This window comes from Chiloscyllium punctatum, chromosome 5 (genome assembly GCF_047496795.1).
Source record: "Chiloscyllium punctatum isolate Juve2018m chromosome 5, sChiPun1.3, whole genome shotgun sequence".
NCBI classification, from domain to species: Eukaryota; Metazoa; Chordata; class Chondrichthyes; order Orectolobiformes; family Hemiscylliidae; genus Chiloscyllium; species Chiloscyllium punctatum.
In genome coordinates this window covers 65,743,592-65,769,386 of record NC_092743.1, presented here as the reverse complement: position 1 = coordinate 65,769,386, position 25,795 = coordinate 65,743,592, and the positions used below count along the sequence as shown (strand labels likewise).

The following is a 25,795-nucleotide window of genomic DNA, read 5'->3' as shown; positions in this document are numbered from 1 at the left end:
TTCAGAATAGACTCAAACCCTTGAAGTCATCTACTCTATAAATCAATTATTTATGAGTGAGAGTGAAGTTAAGTTGTAGAAAGTCATTACTAATAACAAGCATTTTAATATTGATGGTAACTTTCTATAATTTAAAAGCAGCTAACTATACTGAGGGAACTGGCAAATACACATCCTAAGGTAACTTAAGTCACAAGTGAACCACTAAAAAGCTGCTTTGGTTTAGGAGCTGAAGTTTGTTCCTTTACCGTGGTCACTTGTGGATGCAAAGATTGTGTCCCTTCCTCTAAGTTGGGATACCCAGGATTAATTCACACCAGCTCCAGCTATGTGTAGTAGCATCCCTGCGCAGGTTGATACAGAAAATATTTGTTCCTTTACCTGTGAGCTCTTGTGGTATAGTCATTGTGCCCCTACTTCTGGACCGGAAGGCCCAGGTTCAAATCCTATTGGATCCACAGATGTGTGATAACACCTGTGACAGACTGATTTGAAAATATCTGTTCCTTTACCTATCAATATACTGCACTGTGAATGGACACGTATAACCTATGGCAAAAATACTGCGACTTATTTTAATAAACTACAGTATTCAAAAACGAATCATATGCATGTTAACTGTTCCAACTAAATAGAACACAGTAAGATACCAGGGTAGTGTAACTTAAGAGCAATATTTCAATAAAACGTTGACTATTCAATTATCAAGACAGACAATAACTTGAAGCACACCAGTTCTCAACTCTGGCATTTCTTTCCATTATAACATTTATTGTTTAGTTACAAGGTAGCTTTATTTGAAAACAATCTTGATTTGAGCTTTAATAATATTTCATAAAATATACATTACGATTAGTTTATTTAAAAGGAATATTCTGTTCAAGAAATAATTGAACTAAGTTGCATTTGTAAACAGTTATAAAAGCACTCACCATGGTGGATAGATGTGAACAGAATCACCTGCACAGATCCCAAGGTATAATGCTGTTTCTCTTGTGAATAAAACCTTTAGTGGTGTTTTACTGGAGCATGCATCATTTTCAATAGCATGGTCTGTGGATGTTCCCCTCAATGGCTGACACGAAGCTATAAACATTGAACATTCTTCATGCAAATCCAAAACTTTCACCATCAAAATATCATCTTGCCTACCTGCAAAGAGAGTGATTGGGATATTAATTCTTCTGATTTTATTGCATATTTCATCCATTTCTTTATGTGCGTGGACCAGCACTTCCCCCACCAAGGCAGTCATTGGTTCAACTAATATTGCGAACCAAATTCAAATTCCTAACTTTTGTTATCTTTTAACAACAATTTCTACCTTCATTCCTGCAGGGCCTAGGTTTTACACCCAGGCTGAGATTCCTCAACCAGAGGGAATAGTTTCTATCTACCTTATCAATTCCCATGAACATAACAAACATTGCTCAAATCATCCTAATTTTCTAAATTTCAAGGAGAAATGTGGATTTGCTCTTGGTAATGTAATCCTAAGAGTCTAGCCACCATTTTATTAAATCTAGCCTGTATTTTCTCCAATATCTACTCCCTAATCAAGCTTTTGCATCCTGCATTCAAGCATCAAAGTCAGCATTCCATTAGCTTCTTTTTGATTTTCTTTTGGACCTATTCATGACGTTTTGATGATTTATACACACAGATACCAAAATCTCTTTGAGCCCCCACTGCTTCAAGATTCGCACCATTTGGAAAGTACCCTTTTCTATTATATTTAGGTGCAAAGTAGATAACATTACATACATGATAATATTGAAATCCATTTACCAGCAAGGTCACTTTGCAATTTAATGGTTTCATATATATCACATACAATGCTGCTTATCTATCAGCAAATCTGTTTATGTACCTCTCCATTCTGTTACTAAAATTATTCATGAGTACAATCAATAGTTGAGGGCCCATCACTGATCCCTGTGGGACACTGTTAGTCAAATGCTGCCATTTAGAGCACCTGTTCATGATCCCTGCTCTGTGGATCCTTGATATTGATAGATTGCTCATGATACTCAATCCAAGTCAATAATCTTCCTCCAATTCCAGGACTTTGAACCATACCCAACTGTTCCTTACAAGGGATGGCATTGAAGCCTTCTGGAGGTTCACAAAATAATATTGAAAATAAATTGCCATCTTCAGTAGTTTAGTTACCTCTTCAATAAAAAAATCAGTATTTCAGCTCTGAAGAACAGTAACTGGACCTGAAATGTGAACTCTGATTTCTCTCCACAGATGCTGCCAGACCTGCTGACATTTTCCAGCAATTGCTGGTTTTGCTTTTGATTTCCAGCACTCACAGTCCTTTTGAATTTTTTATTTACACAATCAGGATTATGAGACATGACCTACACATTATAAATAAACCCATGCTGACTCCTTTTGATCAACTGGAACCTTTTAAGTGTTCAGTGACTCTATTCTGTACTATAGACTCTAGTACTTTCCTGACAATAACTAACTGGTCTACTGAATTCTAGTTTCCTTCTCTCGTCTTTCTTAAACAATGGGTGACATGCATTATTTGCCTACCCAAAAACAGAGCTGTATCCTCACCCACTAAGTTTAGAGAGATACATAGAAACATATAGAGATACACAGAGAGAGAGTGGAGACTGGTGATGGAAGAGCTGCTTGTCAAGCAGATTGGCAGGCAGTTTTCTGATATGGGATTCGCTTGCAAGTCAGGGACAGAAGCCCTATCTCTAATCAATTAATGCTCACTGAGCTGTTAAATGACTACAGGCAAGCCTATAACAATAGTAATGTACACACTAGTAAAACATACAAATTATAAGCACTTGGGCCCCTTGAGCCTACTCCATACAGTCATGGCTGATCTGATCATTCCACATTCTCACTTACCCTGTTGCTATCTACATCTGCCTTAAAAACATTCAAAGGCTCTGCTGTCACTATCTTTTGAGGAAGAGCATTTCAATGATTCACAATCAGAGGGGAAAAAAAATCAATTTTATTCTAAATGGGAGATGTTACTTTTCAACTGTGATGCCCAGCTCTTCTTTCCACGCCCTGCCAAGACCATTAAGGATGCATGCTTCAATTAAGTTGCCTCTTATTCTTCCAAACTTCAACAAGTACAAGCCTAGCCTGACCGACGCTTCCATACAAGACAACACACTCAACTAACGTCTTAGGATGGTAAACTTTCTCTTGTCTGTTTCCAATGCATTGACATAATTCCTTAGATAAGGCAGCCAATTCCAGACAGTACTTCAGCTATGGTCTTAATGTTGTTCATAACCATCTCATTTTTGATATATCTCTGCTCACAATAACCAATAACATTTCATTTTGCTTTCCTAATTGCTTACTGTATCTCATGTGCTAGATGCATAATTCATGCATTCTCTGCATCTCAGAGTTCTGCAATTTCCCATCTTTTGGAGATATGCCTTTTTCTTATTCTTCCTGCCAAAATACACAACTCCACATTTTCCCATATTCTACTCCATTTGGCAGATCTTTAACTACTTACTTATCTATCTCTATACGTGGCTTCTATGCCCTCTTCACAATTTATTTTTCAACCTCTCATTATGCCATTAGCACATTTAGCAAGTATACCTGTCACTCCTGCAAGCGCATCATTAATATAAATGATATAACATTGAGACTCCAGCACTCATACAACTCAGTATATCTTGTCACCAGCATACAAACCATTTATGTCTTCTCTGTTTTCCTGTTAGCCAACTGATTATCTATCTATGCTGTAATGTTACCCTATAACCATGAGGTTTTATTTTCCACAATAATCTTTGATGTGGCAACTTGTTAACTGTGTTCTGAGAATCGAAGTACAGCTCATCCATTTGCTGTCCTTCCTTGGATTACTTCGGGACCTGGCTGCAGCACTTACAATTTGCACAATAACATGCCCATTACAGAGGCGCCTGGGATAAGACTTAATCTAGTTAGCAGGAGGCATTCTAAAATATATGCAAATTAAAGCAGGGCATTGTAGCATTAGCTGCCTGGGTCATCTTGCAGTTTCCCTGACTTAGCTGTGGCCATAATCTTGGATTGATGCTAGATATTTGGAATGGTGCATCTACTGTGAATTTGGTAAACACCTTTGATAGTCACATTGTTCCTGAAAAATTAATAGTTTTTCGAAATCGAGTCAGTCCCTTTGACTCAAGCTGCTTTGCCTGATTGTTTGCTGTCCAGGTACTGTCCACATTCTCGTGTAACGATATAAGGGATCTGCCTGCTCTAGGGCAGTCTTGGGAGTCTGACATCATAACTGTTTATGCTTTCTGCTTCTATTCCCTGCTGGCATGTAACTTTGAGCTGAAACGGAGTTGTGAAGCATCAGCATCAATTCTGGGCCGTTGGTGTGGTTTTAACTTGACTGGCCCCAGGCAGCAAATGAATTCCCCCACCATTTAGCCCAAATAGAGTCATAGAGATGTACAGCATGGAAACAGACCCTTCAGTCCAACTGTCCAAGCCGACCAGATATCCCAACCCAATATCGTCCCACTTGCCAGCACCCGGCCCATATCCCTCCAAACCTTTCCTATTCATATACCCATCCAAATGCCTTTTAAATGTTGCAATTGTACCAGCCTCCACCACATCCTCTGGCAGTTCATTCCATACACGTACAACCCTCTGCATAAAAAAGTTGCCCCTTAGGTCTCTTTTATATCTTTTCTCTCTCACCCTAAACCTATGCCCTCTAGCTCTGGACTCCCTGACCCCAGGGAAAAGACTTTGTCTATTTATCCTATCCATGCCCCTCATAATTTTGTAAACCTCTATAAGGTCACCCCTCAGCCTCCGACACTACAGGGAAAACAGCATCAGCCTCTCCCTAAAGCTCAGATCCTACAACCCTGGCAACATCCTTGTAAATCTTTTCTGAACCCTTTCAAGTTTCACAACATCTTTCCGATAGGAAGGAGACCAGAATTGCACGCAATATTCCAACAATGTCCAACCAATTGCACCAATATTCCAACCAATGTCCTGTATAGCCGCAACATGACCTCCCAACTCCTGTACTCAATACTTTGACTGATAAAGGAAAGCATACCAAATGCCTTCTTCACTATCCTATCTACCTGCGACTCCACTTTCAAAGAGCGATGAACCTGCACTCCAAGGTCGCTTTGTTCAGCAATACTCCCTTGGACCTTACCATTAAGTGTATAAGTCTTGCTAAGATTTGCTTTCCCAAAATGCAGCACCTCGCATTTATATGAATTAAACTCCATCTGCCACTTCTCAGCCCATTGGCCCATCTGGTCCAGATCCTGTTGTAATCTGAGGTAACCCTCTTCGCTGTCCACTACACCTCCAATTTTGGTGTCTTCTGCAAACTTACTAACTGTACCTCTTATGCTCGCATCCAAATCATTTATGTAAATGACAAAAAGTAGAGGACCCAGCACCGATTCTTGTGGCACTCCACTGGTCACAGGCCTCCAGTCTGAAAAACAACCCTCCACCAGCACCCTTTGTCTTCTACCTTTGAGTCAGTTCTGTATCCAAATGGCTAGTTCTCCCTGTATTCCATGACATCGAACCTTGTTAATCAGTCTCCCATAGGGAAACCTTGTCGAATGCCTTACTGAAGTCCATGTAGATCACATCTACTGCTCTGCCCTCATCAATCTTCTTTGTTACTTCTTCAAAAAACTCAATCAAGTTTGTGAGACATGATTTCTCACGCACAAAGCCATGTTGACTATTCCAAATCAGTCCTTGCCTTTCCAAATACATGTACACCCTGTCCCTCAGGATTCCCTCCAACAACTTGCCCACCATTGAGATCAGGCTCACCAGTCTATAGTTCCCTGGCTTGTCTTTACTGCCCTTCTTAAACAGTGGCACCATGTTTGCCAACCTCCAGTCTTCCAGCACCTCACTTGTGACTATCGATGATACAAATATCTCAGAAAGAGGCCCAGCAATCACTTCTCTAGCTTCCCACAGAGTTCTCGGGTACACCTGATCAGATCCTGGGGATTTATCCACTTTGAACCGTTTCAAGACATCCAGCACTTTTCCTCCTTTGTAATATGGACATTTTGCAAGATGTCACCATCTATTTCCCTACAGTCTATATCTTCCATATCCTTTTCCACAGTAAATACTGATGCAAAATATTCATTTAGTATCTCCTCCATTTTCTGTGGCTCCACAAAAAGGCTGCCTTGCTGATCTTTGAGGGGCCCTATTTTTTCCCTAGTTACCCTTTTGTCCTTAATATATTTGTAAAATCCCTTTGGATTCTATCTCATGTCCCCTTTAAGTCCTCCTGATTTCCCTCATAAGTATACTCCTACTTCCTTTATACTCTTCTAAGGATTCACTTGATCTATCCTGTCTATACCTGACATATGCTTCCTTCTTTTTCTTAACAAACCCTCAATTTCTTTCGTCATTCAGCATTCGCTATACCTACCAGCCTTCCCTTTCACCCTGACAGGAATATACTTTCTCTGGATTCTTGTTATCTCATTTCTGAAGGCTTCTCATTTTCCAGCCATCCCTTTACCTGCAAACATCTGCCTCCAATCAGCTTTCGAAAGTTCTTACCTAATACCGTCAAAATTGGCCTTTTTCCAATTTAGAACTTTAACTTTTAGATCTGGTCTATCCTTTTCCATCACTATTTTAAAATGAATAGAATTATGGTCGCTGGCCTGTATGAAGACAATCATCTCTGCTGTTTTTCACCATTTTATGAGCAACCCTTCATTAAGTGATTTGAGGAGTACTGTTGAGGAGAGAGCCCCCATTGTGACTGCATACATTACAAACATTATTTTAAAATTCATCACTGGCTGGCCCGCATTTATTGCCTGTCTCTAATTGCACTTGTGAAGGTACTGGTGAGTTATCTTCTTGAACCGCTGCAGTCCACCTGCTGTGGGTTTACTCATGAGGCCATTAAGGAGGGAATTGCAGGAATTTGACCTAGTGTCAGTGAAGGAATGCTGATATTTTTCCAAGTCAGGATGGTGAGTGGCTTGGAGGGGAACTTGATGGAGTGGACTCGATGGGCCGAATGGCCTTACTTCCACTCCTATGTCTTATGGAACTTAAAGATGGTGATGTTTCCATGTAACAGCTGCCCTTGCTTTTCTGGATGGAAGTGGACATGGGTTTGAAAAGTGCTGTCTGAGGATCTTTGGTGAATTACTGCAGTGCATCTTGTAGATAATACGTCACTACTGCTGAGGGTTGCTAGTGGAGGGAGTGGATGCTTGTGGTTGTGGTGCCAATCAAATGGGCTGGATTGTCCTGGATGGTGTTAAGATTCTCGAGTGTTGTTCGAGCTGCACTTCCAGGCAACTGGGGAGTATTCCATCACACTCCTGACTTGTGCTTTGTAGATGCTGGACAGGATTTGGGCAGTCAATAGGTGAGGTAATCACTGTAGTATTCCTAGCCTTGAACTTATTCTTACAGCCACTGTAATTACTTAGTGACGCCAACTGTATTTCTGATCAACAATAACCCTTAGTATGTTGATAGTGGGGGACTGAGTGATGATAACTCCACTGAATGTCAAGAGACAGTGGTTAGACCGTCTCTTATTGGTGACGGTCGTAGCTTGATATTTGTGTAACATGCACGTTACCTTCCACTTGTCAGACCAAGCTGAAAAATGTGTTGCTGGAAAAGTGCAGCAGGTCAGGCAGCATCCCAACTTGTCAGACCAAGCCTAGAAACTGTCCAGATCTTGTTATATATGAACATGCACTGCTTCAGCATCTGAGGATTCACAAATGGCGCTGAATATTGTGCAATCATCAGCGAACATTCCCACGTCTGACTTTATCATGGAGGACACTGCCCTGAGGAACTCCTGGATCTGAGATGACTGACCTCCAACAACCATGACCCTCTTTCTATGTGTTAGATATGATTTTAACCACCGGAGGGTTTGCATCCGATATCTATTAATTGCAGTTTTGTTAAGACTCCTTGATGCCACACTCTGTTGAATGCAGCCTTGATGTCAAGGGCTGTCACTCTCATCTCACCTCTGGAATTCAGCTCTTTTGTCATGTTTGAACCAAAGCTGTAAAGAGGTCAGGAGTTGAGTGGACCTGGTGGAACCCAAACTGGACATAATTGAGGTTATTGTTGAGCAGGTACTGCTTGCTAGCACTATTGATGACACCTTCCATCAGTTTACTGACGATCGAGAGTAAATTGATGGGTAGTAATTGGACAGATGGGATTTGTCCTGCCTTTTTACATTCAAGACACACTTGGGCGATTTTCAACACTGTCATGTAAGCGCCAGTGTTCTAACTGTGCTGAGCTATGAAAGCACCTCAGATTAAGGGATGTCTGGTACTGCTCCTGGCATGCATTACTCTCCTCTCATTAAACCAGGGTTGATTACCTGACTTAATGGTAATGGTTGACTGGGAGACATGTTGGCCTATTCGGTTACAGCTTGCAATACAGTACAATTCTTCTGCTGTTGATGGCTGACAGCACCTCATGGATGCCCAATATTGAGTTGCGAGATCTGTTTGAAGTCTGTCCCATTTAGCACGGTGATAATGCCACACAACACTATGAAAGTTATTTTCAATGTGAAGGCAGGACTTCATCTCCACAAGGACTGTGGGTTGGTCGCTATTACCGATAATATCAAGGACAGATGCATTTGCAACTGGCAGATTGGTAAGGATAAAGTCAAGTATGTTTTTCCCTCTTGTTGATTCCCTCATCACTCACTGCAGCCCAGTCTAGCAGCTATGTCCTTTTGGACCCCACCAGCTCAATCAGTAGTACTGCTGCCGAGCCATTCTTGGTGGTGGACACCGAATTCCCCCACCCAGAGTTCATTTTGTGCCCTTGCCATTCTCAGTGCTTCTTTTAAGGCTGTTCAACAGGGTGGAGTACCAATTCATCAGCTGAGGGAGGATGGTATACGGTAATCAGCAAGAGGTTCCCTTGCTCATGTTTAACCTGAAGCCATGAGACTTCATGAGGTCTGGTGTCAATGTTGAGGTCTCACAGAGCAACTCCCTCCTGACTGTATACCATATGAATACCAATATTCATAATGGAGGCTCTTGTTTTAATCAAGCATCTGATTAAATGCAGCAATTATATAAACACCAACTATCTATGACTACGTATCTCAACTTAACTTACATTTTCAAGATTTGAACTATCTATCTGTCCCTTTGGAAACATTGTGCATAGGTGACTGCCAGCATAACCATTTGAAATTAATGCAATAATAATTCTACTACTGCGTCAAATGGGTAGGACACATTGAGGCAGTTGTTTTGACTTGGCTATTGTATTGGCACCAACTGTTACAATAAGGGCAACTCTCACTCCCTCCCCATACTAAAGGTTTTAGAAGAGGAATAGGATACCTTAAAGTTCACACAACACTTGAGGAGTTTTGCAGACACCAACTCAAATCACTATATATACTTACAGTTATAATGCGATGTTTTGGGGTGGGGAGGGGGTGGAGTATGTATTCTGTTTAGTTGTTTAGGTTCAATGTTACTCTAATATTGGAGCTTTTTAATCTTCATTTTCACTATTGATGCTTAATGCTTTTTGACAAAAATTTCACCAACGTTCACAGCATTCTTGGAGATCCTTTGAACATGTGCAATTTAAGTACAAAATCTTTAATCATAAAGCATGGAGGATCATTATTTACAGCTTTGTAACTCAAACCTGTCTTGATTATTAACAATTAATCATTAAAGAATAGATATTCTAACAAGATTGTGTGCAACATTTGAGTCTATAAAATATCCTATATTATCTTTCTTTTTTGCATCTTTAAAGATGGTGAAATTGCAATGAGAAAGAACTGTATTTAAAAACAGGGATTTACGATACTTTCACTGCTGTACACTTTCATAGCAAGGAATTTAACATCTATTGTGAACATCGTTTTTAAGGCTGTGGATTCCTGCAAGTGAAGCTTATTGGTCCTTAGCTAACTTGCAAGTTGAAACTGGCAACATGTTACAGAGACAGACAGAAAAGACACACAAGTTGTTTCGCCTCAGCAGAAGCTGCCTGTCCTGTGCAGTAAAGAAAAGTTGTAGAAAATCATTAGAAACTTGTAGAAATTACCTTTCCTGCAGTAGTTGCTGTGTACTAAAATTTGATATTTTCAGTGATATTTTCCAAGTGAACCAGTTGCTGTGTACTAATTATAAATGGAAGCACCCAAGGAAAGACATCAGTCTAACAATAGTTTAGGTAAACAAGAAGGATCACCTCAACATTGGAACCAAAAAGCAAAGATCACTGAAACTGCCAATAATCTATTTTCTCTATTTATTTATCTGTGTGTATAAGGAAGCAATTAAGAGTTTTATTTAGAAATTAACAATAATGTTCAGATGCCATTACATGTTATTGTGGTTCAAAGCTGTTTATCTACAGCTATAGACATAATGACTAATATTAAATAATAACTCTTGATTCATACAGAAAGTTGATTCATGCTTTCGATCAACCTTGGTGTGAAAGTCTGGTAAATTAGGGTACTGTGCGCACTTTAAAAATTTATACAATTTATGGTGCCTTATTTCAGAGGATCAGCAACAATTGCAATCAAACCGACTGCAGCATACTATGAAATTTCTATTAAATCAAACCTGACCAAATTTGTAATTTCTTGTGCAACACAAAAAAAACACTATGGACAAATTCACAGATGTCTTCTGATAAATTATCTAAATAAACTGACATTCTTCATTAAAGCTGGAATCCAAGCAGTACACATATAATCTTTCCTAACTGGGCAACTATTTCTGATTTTGTTTCCAAATGAGTTGTGTATAATTTCAGTACATGTTATTACCTACAGAAAACCTCTAAGAAGGATAACTGAATGAAATAACAACTTCTTTATTTTTACAAATTGATCCTTCTTTTATAGAAACCTTATACTGCTTTTTCATTCTTCAGATTACCATCAGTGTGAACTTTCAAGATCCTACCTTGATTCATAATGGAAACTATTACAAAGACCCGTGTAAAGACAAAGCTTCCTGCTGTCTTTATATACCTACACTTATTACTTTCACAACTACGAAAAATACAAATATCCATTTTCCAAAGCTTTACATTTTCTGGCATTTAGAATCATTACGGTGATTCCCTCGCAGCATTATCATTACAATATTAATCCAGAGACTCAGGTAATGTTCTCAGGGGCCAGGTTCAAATCCCATCATGGTAGGTGGTGGAATTTGAATTCAATAAAACAAAATCTCGAATTAAGGGTCTAATGATGAGAATGAAACCTATGTTAATTGTCAGGAAAAATCCATTTGGTTCGCTAATGTTCTTTAGGGAAGGAAATCTTCCATCTTTACCTGATCTGGCCAATATGTGAGTCTACACCCATCGAAATGTGGCTGAATCTTAACTGCCTTCTGGGCAATAAATCCTGACATATATAGTGATGTCCGCATGCTGTTAATGTTTTTTTAAAATTAGTGATGATACCATTAAACATATAAAATTCCTGGAGGAATTCAGCTAATATGGGGCTCTTATCCTTGGTTTCGCTGGAGTATCAAAAACTTGGGATCACTGCTTCAGGATAAAGGACTGAGATGAGGAGACATTTCATTATACTGAGCATTGCGAATATTTAGAATTCACAACTTCACAGGGCTTTGGATGCTGAGTACTGAGTGTATTTGAGGCTAAGATGTATAGGTTTTTGAGTACAAAGGGAGTCAAAGAATACAGGGATAGATCAGGGAAATGAATTTGATGTTAAAAAAATTATTATTCATAATCTTTGTGAATACCAGAGCTGGCTTAAGGAGATTTCTCCAGCTTCCTCTTTTCCCCTCCCCCCACCTTATCTCAGTCCCAACCCCCAGATTCAGCATCGCCCTCTTGACCTGCAATCTTCTTCCCGACCTCTCTGCCTCCGCTCCCAACACCTCTCCGGCCTATCGCCCTCACCCCCACCTCCTTCCACCTATCGTATTCCCAGCGCCCCTCCCCCAAATTCCCCCACCCCCTCCACCTTTTATCTCAGCTCGCTTGGCACACCAGCCTCATTCCTGAAGAAGGACTTATGCCCGAAACGTCAATTCTCCTGCTCTTCGGATGCTGCCTGGCCTGCTGTGCTTTGCCAGCACCACACTTTTCAACTTAAGGAGTTGTATGGCAGACTCCTTGATTTGCATTACCACTAGACATGGAGATTGGGATCCTATTCAATACATTGACTTCCATGTTTCTTTTTGGTAATTAGATTAGATTAGATTACTTACAGTGTGGAAACAGGTCCTTCGGCCCAACAAGTCCACACCGACCTGCCGAAGCGCACCCACCCAGACCCATTCCTCTACATTTACCCCTGCACCTAACACTACGGGCAATTTAGCGTGGCCAATTCACAATATGCAGTTTGCAATGGTTTTCCCTTACCCAAGGCTAACTGCTGCCTGCCTCTGGTAGCTTTCAGCCAATTCTTCCAGTTACACTATTACATACAACTGTTCTCTGAAAGTACACCTGTCTCTGGTGCAGACAATTCCATCCTTTCATCCCACAATCCCTTGTACATAACTGATGTCACTATTACATCATTAGGTAAAGATCCTGTGCATTTCTTTTTGACAAATGTAATTTAATGAGTCAGGAGATTTCTGCTCTATTTGCTGTAGTTCTTTTTAATTCATGTTCTAAAATTATGATTTAGTGTTCCATAAGAGGCACAAAGCTAACTTTAATGTAACAAAAAAATCTGAATTAGAATTATATTTCAAGATTGGCCATTTACTGCTGTTTAAACATTTAGTAAAATCAACAATTTCACTCTTTCTGGTTAACAAGATTATTAATTTGATCATAGCCATCACTTCCCAAGTGCCAAAGAAGAATATGAAGATTGAAAATTACTTGCCATTTGATTTGGTAAATATCTGTGTAGATGGTTTAAACTAGATATATGACTTTTTTTTAAAAAGTTGCTCACTTCTCTATACTGGAATAGGAATAGAAAGGAAGAACAAAGAGCATAGAACAGGCTTTAAAATTGGATAACATGTCAAGTAAGAAGATGGAATATGTGTAGCTCCGAGCCGGTGGTTAATAATAAATAATCTGGATCTGGAGAGAAGTTAGAAGAAAGTTAACAGAAGTATTCCAAATCAAGAGAGTCCAGACAGCGTGCTTAGAAATACTGAAAACTGTTCTCTGGTAGAGGGATCAGGAACCAAAAAAGCCAATGATTTAAGATGATTGGTAAGAGAACTAAATGCAACATAAGAAAACATTAATAGACAGTGAGAAATTCAATCTAGAATGCAGTGCCTGAGAGGAGAAGGCAGACTCAACTATTCATTTCTAAAGTTAACTGGACAAGCAACCAAAGATAAAAACTGCACAGGATGACTGGGAAAGGGTAGCCAGGTCTGGGTCCCATGAGCTGAAACACCTCCTGTGCTGTAATTATGCATTGATTTAACTAAAATGGTAAACACAACAACCAAAAGTGACATTACAGAAATAAAGCAACAGAAACAACTCAGATTAGAAATAAATAATTAAAGAAACAGATGAGGCAGATAGGAAATTGATAAAGAAACAGCCAATGATGGGAAGAGATAGCCTGGTGGTGAGGAAACCTTTTTATTAATTCATTCACAAAATGGGCATTTCGAGATGGGCCAGTATTTCTAGATGGGCTGTCTATTCCTAACTGCCCTGGAACTAAATGGTTTCTGGAACCACACGTAGGCCAACTAGAAAGGATAACAAATCTCCTTCACTAAAAGGTACAAGTGAGCCAAATGAGTTTTTACATCAATCCACAGTGGTTCAATGGTAACCATTCAGCTAGATATTTTAATTACACACTTTATTCAATTCAAATTTCAACATCTGCCATGATGGTATTCAAAACCATGTCCTTAACATCAGTCATCGTAAAGGTTTGGTGAATTTGAGATATGTGGCCTCATAGGTAGCCCTGGATTCAGTGATCCTCTGAGTAAGAACTTTTGCAATTCTACCCAAATTTTCCAATATCTCCAAACCCAATTTTCACACCATCACCACACCAATGAAGATCTCATCTGAACACATTCATCAGGGGCAGCACAGTGGCTCAGTGGTTTGCACTGGTGCCTCACAACGCCAGGGACCCAGGTTTGATCCCCGCCTCAAGGGACTGTTGGTGTGGAGTTTGCACATTCTCCCCATGTCTGTGTGGGTTTCCTCCAGGTACTCCAGTTACCTACCATAGTCCAAAGATGCGTAGTTTAGGTGAATTGATCATGCTGAATTGCGTTCAGGGATGTGTAGGTTAGGTGCGTTAGTCAGGGCTAAATTTGGGATAACAGGGTAGGGAAATGGGTCTGGATGGGGTGCTTTTCGGAAGGTCAGTGAGGACTTGGGCTAAATGGCCTGTTTCTACACTGAAGAAATTCTATGATTCATGTCACATACCAGCGCCTCGGCCTCAATTCTTCTGACAAAATGCAGTAAACAAGCCTTAGCTATATTTTAATTGATTTTAAATGTGCAAAAAGTAATTATTTACAACAATTAGTTGCAATTAAAGAGAAAATTATGTCTTCAATATAGACAAGCATTGTGGTGTCATCAGATATTCAACGTCCTTCCTGTGCTTACAAGAGATAATGTCACACCAATTTCATACGACAAGTAGAAAATTTAATTATTCCACGTTTAGACCAAATATTTATTTACTTTCCTGTTCTCCCAGAATCTAATTTACATTTCTGAAATGTACATGCATGGAAAGAACAGAAGAAGAAATGAAAGAGCACAAAGAAACAGAACAAAAGATGCATTTTTGTAAACACAGAAGCAATGAACAGCAAGATCCAAAAAGTAAATGAGACAAATAGCATAGTACTCTATGCATTCATGTTTGAGAGATCTAAGTGTTAGGATATCATAATCTAATACATTTATCTTAACAGGTAACTGGGATCTTGATATAATTCCTTGTCCTTAAAACTATGGCAATGCAACATATAATCTCAAATCTCAAACGCGGTCTTGAGTCCATGACCTCAGACTTAAGAGGTGACAGTGTTGCTTACTGGGAAAAAGTTCACAATTACACAAAGTTAGAAAGTACATGGGTAAATTTTAGCATAAACACGGCTAACTCTGATGCAGTATACAATGAGGACTGCAGATGCTTGAGAACAGAGTCGAAAAGTGTGGTGCTGGAAAAGCACAGCCAGTCAGGCATCATCAGAGGAGCAGGAGGGTCAACACGTCAAGCATGAGCTCTTCATCAGGAATGAGGGGGTGACCCAATAGAGCTGAGATAAATGGGGGTTGGGGGAGGGGAGAGGTGGCTGGGAATATGATAGGTAGATAAAGGTGGGGGGTGATGGTGATAAGTCAGCGAGGAGGGTGGAGCGTGTAGGTTGGAAGGAAGATGGACAGGTAGGACAGTTCAAGAGGGTAATGCAGAGAAGGATGGTTAGATCTGTGACAAGGTGAGGGGTGATTTAGGAAACTGGTGAAATCGACATCGATCCCATGTGGGTGGAGGTACCTAAGGCGGAAGATGAGTCGTTCTTCCTCCAGGCGTCGGATGGCTAGTGTTTGGCCGTGGAGATGGCCCAGGACTTGCATGCCCTTGGCAGAGTGGGAAGGAGAGTTAAAGTGTTCGGCCACAGGGCAGTGGGGTTGTTTAGTGCATGCTTCCTAGAGATGTTCTCTGAAACATTCCGCAAATTGGTGTCCTGTCTCTCCAATGAAGAAGAGACCACATCAAGAGCAAGTAGATCAAGACACAGTAGATGACATGTGTGGAAGTACATGTAAATCTCCGTCGGATGTAGAAGGATCCTTTGGGGCCTTGGACAGAGGTGTGAGGGGAGGTGCGGGTGCAGGTTTTACACTTCTTGCAGTGGCAGGGTAAGGTGTTGGGAGTGGAGGGTGGGTTGGTGGTGGGCGTGGACCTAACAAAGAAGTCGTGGATGGAATGGTCTCTGTGGTACACAGATAGGGATGGGGACGGAAATATATCCCTGGTGGTGGGGTCTGTTTGTGGGTGGCAGAAATAGAGGAGGAGAATGCATTGTATCCAGAAGGTGGTGGGGTGGAAGGTGAGGACTGGGGGGGTGCTGTCCTTGTTGTGATTGGAGGGGTAGGGTTCAAGGGCAGAGGTGTGGGAATATGCAATGGAGGGCATAGTCAACCACTTGGGAGGGGAAATTGCAGTCCTTGAAGAAAGAGGCCATCTGGGATGATAAAAAAGTGCAATTATAAAACTTGCACATTACATGCACCTACATCATATTAATAAGTTAAATACCATAAGCTGTTCTCTCTCTTTTGTGAGCAAAGCGACTTGAATTTATTGGCTTGATTTGTGGCATATGTTCCTCTCCAAAACACATCCAAAAATATTTTTATGAAGACTAATTAGATAATTCACTAAAATGGCAATAGAATAACACATTGCCATATTCTAAGCAATTTTCCTCAAGGAACTCATGCTAACAGATTTATGAAATTAAGCTCATATATGGATTTTTAAAGAAAAGTATAGAATACATTAGCCATATTAAGTGTTCAAGAACTCCTCTGATAACTTCTCAGTTTTTAAATGGATCTAATATTCTGTGAAATGTTTAGTACACTTTAAAGTGTTCAAATATGTTCCTCACAAACGAAGATACAGCCTTGTTAAACAAAAGCCAGTTTTAATATTTTTTCAATGTTTATGGTCTGCAGCTTGCAGCCCCACTCGTCCTTTAATACAAATTTGAATTAACACATCCAAGTTATTTGCAAAATACCCATGACAATTCACCCAATCCACTTTCTTTTCATTGTACACCATAGAGTCATAGAGATGAACAGCATGGAAACAGACTCGTCCATGCCGACCAGATATCCCAACCTAATTTGCCAGCACTTGGCCCGTATCCCTCAAAACCTTTCCTATTCATATATCCATCCAGATGTTTTTTAAATGTTACAATTGTACCAGCCTCCACCACTTCTTCTGGCAGCTCGTTCCATGCACGTACCACCCTCTGCATGAAAAAGTTACCCCTTCAGTCTCTTTTATATCTTTCCTCTCTCACCGTAAACCTATACACTCTAGCTTTGGACTCCCCAACCCCAGGGAAAAGACTTTGCCTATTTATCCTATCTATGCCCCTCATGATTTTATAAACCTCTATAAGGTCACCCCTCAGCCTCCAAAGCTCCAGGGAAAACAGCCCCAGCCTGTTCAGCCTCTCCCTAGAGCTCAAAGCCTTCAACTCTGGCAACGTCCTTGTAAATCTTTTCTGAACCCTTTTAAGTTTCACTCATCTTCATTTCCATTAGCTTTTTTTAAAATTCTAATACTTAGGCCCTTCGTAACTTTTATTTTAACCAAATCCTCACATAATGCTGTCAAAACATCAAGGTGCAGAACAGAAATAACATGGCAGAAAGTTAAAGTTGAATGAAGTCTCACCTATAACAGCCTACTTATAACACATCTTTAGCAAGTTTCTGTGGCTTTTCACACCACCAAGATATGATCAGTTTTTTTTGCAAACAATGTCCATCTATAGCTTCTCAAGGGTCAACTTTTTTTTATAACTGCAGGGTGTGTCTCACTTTCTGATAACCACATACCAATCTGTATTACTCTCATACTTGTATCTCCACATGAACCAAACCAAGATAGCTTTTACACATTTATAATGTTTAGTGTTGTAATTACAAGTGAGAATGAGCACACACACATACACATAAAGTATTTTAAAGGAACAATCTAGTTGACATTTCTTTCAAGCTGTGTTATCTAATGTATACAATTTATGCGAGACAATGCATTCTATTTATAACAGAAAGACAGCAGACACCAGGTATTATAACCACAGCTAATGTTGCTTAATAGTGATTCACTGAAGATAACTTTGGCGATTGAAATAACTGATAACTTTACCTAGTCATAGTTAAAAATTTTATTTGCAAGCTTCCCGGTCTACTAGGATTGAGTCAGTTGTGCAAATCAGCTTTTTAAAAAAGACTTCTTAAAACAGCAGAGCAAAACAGAAACAGAAAATGCTGGAATTTCTCAGCGGATCAAGCACAATTAATATCTCAGGTTTGTAACCTTAAATCAAAAACCAAAATACCTTAGATTCTGAAAAGCTCTGAGTGGATTGGAAGAGCACCAACGTAACACCTCTATTAAAGAACAGAGGGAGAACAAAGCCTAAAACTCTAGGCCTGGTAGCAGAACATCGATCATTGAGAAAAGCCTGTAATCCATCATTAAGGAAATAGTAGAAAAATATTCAAAAAAAATCAAAGTAAAATCAGAACATCATGGCTTTTAAAAAATGGAAGTCATGTCTGACAAATTTGTGTTGTTAAGGATTTAACAAGCAGAGTTTATAAAAGGGAAGCAGTAGATGTAGCTGCATTTCCAATAAACATTCAATAAGGTGGCGCATAAAATGTGTAACACTGTTGGTGGTAATAGAACAGCCTGGATATAGGACTGGCTAATTTACAGAAAATAGAGCCAGAATAAATGAGTGGTTTTGTCAAATTGCAATCAGTGGAATGCTTCAATGATCAGTGCTGGGGCTTCAACTACTTACAATCTATACCAATGCCCTGATTGAAGAACTGAGTGTAGGGTAGCCAAATTTGCTGACATTACCAAGATAGGTAGGGAAGCAAGCTGTCAGGTAAAGAGTCTGCAAAGCAATATAAATAAGTGAGGACGAAAAAGATTGAAAGATGGTTTTATTGTGGAAAAATGTGAAGTTGTCCACATGGTGGAAAGAATTAAGAATTAAAATTATTTAAATGGAGATACCGCAAATACTGCATTTCCAAGTATTTGAGTGTCCTTGCACATGAATAATAAAATATTAGCATGCAGATACAGCAAATAATTAAGGTGGTAAATAGGCCTTCATTGCAAGGGGAAAGGAGGACAAAGGTAGTTAGGTGTTACCTCACCTACACACAGCATACAGTTTTGATCTCCTTCCTTAAGGCAGGATATGCTTAAATTCGAAGAAGTTCAGAAAAGGTTCGCAAGGCTGATTCCTGGGTTGAAGATTGGGCCTGTACTTTCTGAAGTTTAGAAAAATGGAAAGATAATTTTATTGAAACATAAGATTTGAGTGCTTTTGATAAGGTCAATGCTGAAATGATGTTTGGGGAAAATCTAGAACAAGGGGCCACAGTTTGCAACTGAAAGGTCTCACATTTAAGGTGGGATGAATTCTCTCAAAGAGTTATTAATTTTTGGAATTCTCTACCCCAGACAGTGCAAGCTAGGTCACTGAATATATTCAAAGCCAACCAAGGCAGATTACAGTGAAGGATCGTGGGGTTCAATTGAGGTAGGTAGGAAAAATGGAGTCAAGACCACAATTTCATTAGCCTGATCTTATGAAATGGCAAAGCAGGAAAAAAGGGTATGGGAAAGGAGATGAAGAAACTATTTTGTTGTAAAAAAGTTAGGGTTTACCCATGTATTCCAAGATACTTTTCAATCAGATATAGCAGTGCATGGTTAAACCAGTTGAACATCATATCCTTTCAATGCACAATGATAGGTGGCAGGTCAGAAGATTAGACAGAATATATTTAAAAAATCAGAAAATATTTATTAAAAGAAATAATGAAGGAAAAATTAGAGTACAAGGGAACGGCACAGTGGCTCAGTAATTAGCACTGCTACCTCACAGCACCAGGGACCCGGGTTCAAACCCAGCCTCAGTCGACTGTCTGTGTGGAGTTTGCGCATTTCCCCATGTCTGTGTGGGTTTTCTCTGGGTACTCCCACGATCGAAAGGTGTGCAGGTTAGGTGAATTGGCCATGTTAAATTGTTCACATCATTCAGGGATGTATAGGTTAGGTGCATTAGCCAGGGGAAATGGGGTACAGTAATGGGTGTGGGTGGCATACTCTTCGGAGGGGCGGTGTGGACTTGTTGGGCCGAAGAGCCTGTTTCCACATTGTAGGATTTCTAATTTTAATTCTAATTCTAAAAATTAAACAGAAATATAAAAAAGTTAGTAAGAGTTACTATAAATATTTAAGTTGTTACCAAAGGGAGCATTGGTCTTGTAGAAAGTCAGCATGAATGAAACATAGGGAAACGGCAGATGCTCTGGCGACACTGTTGGCTTCATTCTTCACTACAAAGGATACAAGTAACTTCCAGAAACAGCTATAAACCCAGAAATGGGAGGGAGGAACTCAAGAAAATAACAATCACTAGAGAAGCTGTACTGAGTAAACTGCTGGAGCTGTGAGCTGAAAAGTGCTCAGGTCCTATTGAATTGAATCTTAAGGTCTTAAAAGAAGTGGTGCGACAGTTGATGCATTTGTTTTAATTTTTCTAAACTACCATGATTCAGGAATAGTCCCATTGGATTGGAAGACAGTCAACATAATTCATCTATTCAAAAAAGGATGTAGAGGCAGCACAGGAACTACAGGCCAGTTAACTTAATATCTGTCATAAAGTGTAGAAATTATAGCAGGACACTTGGATAACTTCAAGGTAATCGGCAGAGTTAACATGATTTTGAAAGGGAAATTATGTTTGATCAATCCATTAGAGTTAATTGAAGGGATAACATGCTGTAGATAATGGGAAAACCAATTGACACACTGAATTTCCAGAAGGTGTTTGATATGATACATCAAAAGGTTATTGTGGAAAATAAAAGCTTATAGTATAGGGGCTAGTATAGTCGCATGGAAGAAGATTGGTTAGCTAACAGAAAGCAGAAAATAATCATAAATGTGTCTTTTCAGGTTGGTGAGATGTAGCAAGTGGTGTCCCAGAGGGACTGGTGCTGATACTTAAAAATGTGTTGCTGGAAAAGCGCAGCAGGTCAGGCAGCATCAAAGGAGCAGGAAAATCGACGTTTCGGGCATAAGCCCTTCCTGAAGAAGGGCTTATGCCCGAAACGTCGATTCTCCTGCTCCTTTGATGCTGCCTGACCTGCTGAGCTTTTCCAGCAACACATTTTTAAGCTCTGATCTCCAGCATCTGCAGTCCTCACTTTCTCCTGGTGGTGATACTTCAACTGTTTAAATATTATATAAATGACAGAGATGAAGGGACATAAGATATGGTTGCCAATCTGCTGAAGACACAAACATATGTATCAAAGTGTGTTGTGAACAGGTGTTAAGAAGTATTCATGAAGACATAAATAGGTTAACCGTGTGGGTACAAAAGTGACATATAGAACGTAAGGTGGGAAATTGTGAAATTGGCCACTTTGGCTGAAAGAATAAAAAAAACAAAGCTGACATGAGCGAGAGTAATTCTTTTGGGGTGAACATAGACATCAAAGGTGAAAACAAAGTCACAGTTAAAGGGAAAGAAATAAATTCATGACCCCAATGGAATGCATAACCACTTCTGGTATTAAATTAAGACAAAATAGAATAACTTACTAAAAGTATCAAAAAATGCACACTTGGAATGAGGCTTGTTAATTTCTAAAAATACATAAGTACTAAAGTAGCTCTTTCCTAAGGTACCAATTTTAACTTGGTATGTAATGTTGGGTTTGCAGAACCACATTAGATGATCATATGTGAAAAGCCAAAAGCATTAACTTGCACTAGTTTAAATTACACTAATACAGAAATACTAAAATAGCTGTTGCGTATTTGCTGAATTGCATCTATGAAATTAAATACCAAACTGACTAAAACAAAAGAACAAAGGATGCTTACCATGATCTTAAGGTTAATCATTTGACTTGGTATACACATATCATTTATGGCAACCCTAAGTATTCTTTTAAACCTCTCATTCAAAACCATACAACTAGCTTGAAATAAAGTTAGAATATAGAACATTACAGTGCAGTCAAGGCCCTTGGGCCCTCGACGTTGTGCTGACCTGTAGAACCAATCTGAAGCCTATCTATCCTACACTATTCTATCTTCATCCATATGTTTATCCAAACACCATTTAAATGCCCTTAAAGTTGGCGAGTCTCCTACTGTTGCAGGCAGGGCGTTCCATGCTCCTACTACTCTGAGTAAAGAACCTACCTCTGACATCTGTCCTAGATCTATCACCTCTCAATTTAAAGATATGCCTTCTTGTGCCAGCCATCACCATCCGAGGAAAAAGGCTCTCACTGTCCACCCTTTCTAACCCTCTGATTATCTTGTATGTCTCAATTAAGTCACTTCTCAACCTCCTTCTAACGCAAACAGCCTCAAGTCCCTCAGCCTTTCCTCATAAGACCTTCCCTCCATCTCAGGCAACATCGTAGTAAATCTCCTCTGAACCCTTTCCAAAGCTTCCATATCCTTCCTATAACGCGGTGACCAGAATTGTATGCAATATTCCCGAATGCGGCCGCACAAGAGTTTTGTACAGCTGCAGCATGACCACATGGCTCCAAATCTCAATCTCTCTACCAAAGAAAGCTAACACACCATATGCCTCTTTGACAACTCTATCAACCTGGGTGGCAACTTTCAGGGATCGATGTCCATGAACACAGAGATCTCTCTGCTCATCTATATTGCCAAGAATCTTACCATTAGCCCAGTACTCTTTATTCCTGTTACTCCTTCCAAAGTGAATCACCTCACACTTTTCCACATTAAACTCCATTTGCAACCTCTCAGCCCAGTTCTGCAGCTTATCTATGTTTCTCTGTAACCTGCAACATCCTTCAACACAATCCACAACTCCATCGACCTTGTGTCATCCACAAATTTACTAATCTATCCTTCTACACTCTCATCTAGGTCATTTATAAAAACTACAAATAGCAATGGACCCAAAACAGATCCTTGTGGTACACCACTAGCAACTGAACTCCAGGATGAACATTTCCCAGCAACCACTGCCTTCTGTCTTCTTTCAGCTAGCCGATTTCTGATCCAAAATGCTAAATCATCCTCAATCCCATGCCTTCGTATTTTGTGCAAAAGCCTACTGTGGGGAACCTTATCAAGTGCTTTACTGAAATCCAAATATCACACATCAAATACTTTACCCTCATCCACCCGTGTAGGCACCATCTCAAAGAACTCAATAAGGTTTGAGAGACACGACCTACCGTTCACAAAACCAAGTTGACTATGCCTAATCAACATTCCTCTCTCAATGATTGGAAATTCTATCTCTTTTAACCTTTTCCAACACTTTACCCACAACCGAAGTAAGGCTCACTGGTCTATAATTACCAGAGTTACCTCTATTCTTCTTCTTGAACAAGGGGACAACATTTGCTGTCCTCCAGTCTTCTGGTACTATTCCTGTAGACATTGATGACATAAAGATAAAAGTCAAAGGTTCTGCAATCACCTCCCTGGCTTCTCAGAGAATCCTGGGATAAATGCCATCTGGCAAAGGGGACTTACCTATTTTCACACTTTCCAGAATTGCTAACATCTCCTCCTTGTGAACCTCAATCCCATCTAGTCTAAAAGCCTGTATCTCAGTATTCTCCTTGACAACATTGTCTTTTTCCATTGTGAATACTCACGAAAAATATTCATTTTCACACTTCCCCTATCTCCTCAGACCCTACACACAACTTTCACTACTATCTTTGATTGGCCTGAAATTTTCTCTAATCATTCTTTTATTCATGATAAATCTATAGAAAACTTTAGGGGTTTCTTTGATCTCTACCTGCCAATGGCTTCTCATGTCCCCACCTGTCTCTTCTTAGCTCTCGCTTTAGGTTTCTCCTGGCTAACTTGTAACTCTCAAGCGCTCTAACAGAGCCTTCACATCTCATTCTAACATGAGCTTTCTTCTTCCTCTTGACAAGTTGTTCAAAAGCCTAGCTTCTTGAAAAAAAATCACAGATTATTTATTTCAAAGCATCACCTTGTTTCATCAAAACATCATTTTTTTTTGGTGTAATTAGGGGTAACGTAGCTCTAATCTGAAATAAATTACTTTCCCTCTAGATTCGATGTATGATATTTCACTTAAAGTGTTCATATCTTCCAGGGTTACTTGACATGGTATTTGGCCATCTGTTCTCTATTGTTAATGCCTGTATATGTAGGATACATGGCTAACTTTTCACAAGATTCTCTACATAAAATAAGTAACAGTGGTCATTTTGACATCTATAGGATTTAAAACAAGAAATGAAAAGAGGACTGAAATTGTTCCAAATTCTCATGTATAAAGGCTGACTTTTAGTTAAACAACAGTAAATGCTGGAAATAATGAGAAACAGGAAGTATTGAAGATATTTCAGTGAAGCCTTTGATAAGGAGACTTATCAAAAAGGCAAATACATACGGGATAGTGTAATTTGATACAGTGGATTAAATTGGCTCAGTTATAGAAGGCTACTATAGTGACTGGAAGCCAGTGTCCAGTGGCGTACTGCAGGAATCTATTGAGGGTCCCTTATTTTTCATCACTTATATAAATGACATAGATGACTATGTGAGGGTTGGATTAATAAGTTTGCAGATGACACAAAGATTGCTTGGGTGGCTACAGTGAGGTTCAAGTGAGGGCCACAAGAAAATATAAACAGAATGGTCAAATGGGCAGATTAGTGGCAGATAGAATTTAACTCTGCAAAGTGTAAGGTGATTTATTTTGGAAGGAAAAATTTGACAAGGAAGTATTCAATGAACGGCATGACAATACAAAGTTCTGTGTAATGAAGGGACCTTGGAGTGTTTGCTCATAAATCTCCGAAGAGAGAAGGGCATGTTATTAGGCTGGTGAAAAAGTTATGAGATACTTGTCTTTATCAATTGAGGCATAGATTATAAAAGCAGGGAGGTCATGTTGGAGGTATACAGAAATATAGCAAGACCACAGCCAAAATACTGTGTGCAGTTCTGTTTGCCACATTACTGGAAAGATGTGATTGCACTAGAGGGGCTGCAGATGAGATTCACCACAGCACTGCCTAGGATGGAAAATTTAATTTATGAGGAAAGATTGGATAGGCTTAGGTTATTTTCGTTCGAGTACTGAAGACTAGGGACGACCTGATTAAGGTTCACAAGATTATGAATGGAGTTGATAAGGAGCAGCTGTTCCTCTTAGTTCAAGGACCAACCACAAGGGGACACAAGTTCAAGGTGAAAGGTAGGAAGTTTTGATGGGGTGTGAGGAAAAACTTTTTATCTCAGAGGATTATAATGGTTTGGAATGAACTGCCTGGGAGGGTAGAAGTGGCAAATTGCCTCACATGTTGCCTTTGAAAAGTACCCGAGTGAGGACTTAGCACATCATAACATTCAAAAAAATGGGCCAAGTGCTGCTTAAATGGGGTTATGTTGAAGGTCAGATGTTTCTCACATCAATACAGCCATGATGGACCAAATGGCCTCTTCTGCACTGTATGTTTCTATAATTCAATGATACACAGCAGACTGAAAAAAGTTTACATTTTGAACAGAAATCTTCCTTAGAACTGAAAAGCAAAATATAAACACTTTAATAGAATTGGAAAAAGGGTGGGCCAAACAATAAAGACAGTTCCAATCAGACATGAAATTGTGTGACACTTATCCAAATTAAAGGAAAAAACATTATTGCTATAATCTCAGCTGATGGTACTACTGGACAAGTCAGATCTCAGAATGAAAACTTAAAGAACTGCAGATGCTGTAAATCAGAAACAAAAATAGAAATTGCTGGAAAAGCTCAGCCAGTCTGGCAGCATCTGTGGATAGAAATCAGAATTAATGTTTCAGGTCGAGTGACACTTCCTCAGATCCCAGAATAAAATCTGGTTTGATAAATCATGTTTCACATTT

General features: G+C 39.5%; 1 protein-coding gene across 4 annotated transcripts in view; it reads right to left on the bottom strand.

Annotated features, from left to right (window-relative positions):
* The window catches only part of spidr (scaffold protein involved in DNA repair), a 269,145-nt gene that overhangs the window by 142,289 nt on the left and 101,061 nt on the right, over positions 1-25,795 (bottom strand). For all 4 annotated transcript variants that reach the window (XM_072570486.1, XM_072570488.1, XM_072570489.1 and 1 more), the window contains exon 8: positions 933-1,152. In XM_072570486.1, the coding sequence (XP_072426587.1) occupies positions 933-1,152 (220 nt within the window). The remainder of the gene's footprint in view (positions 1-932; positions 1,153-25,795) is intronic.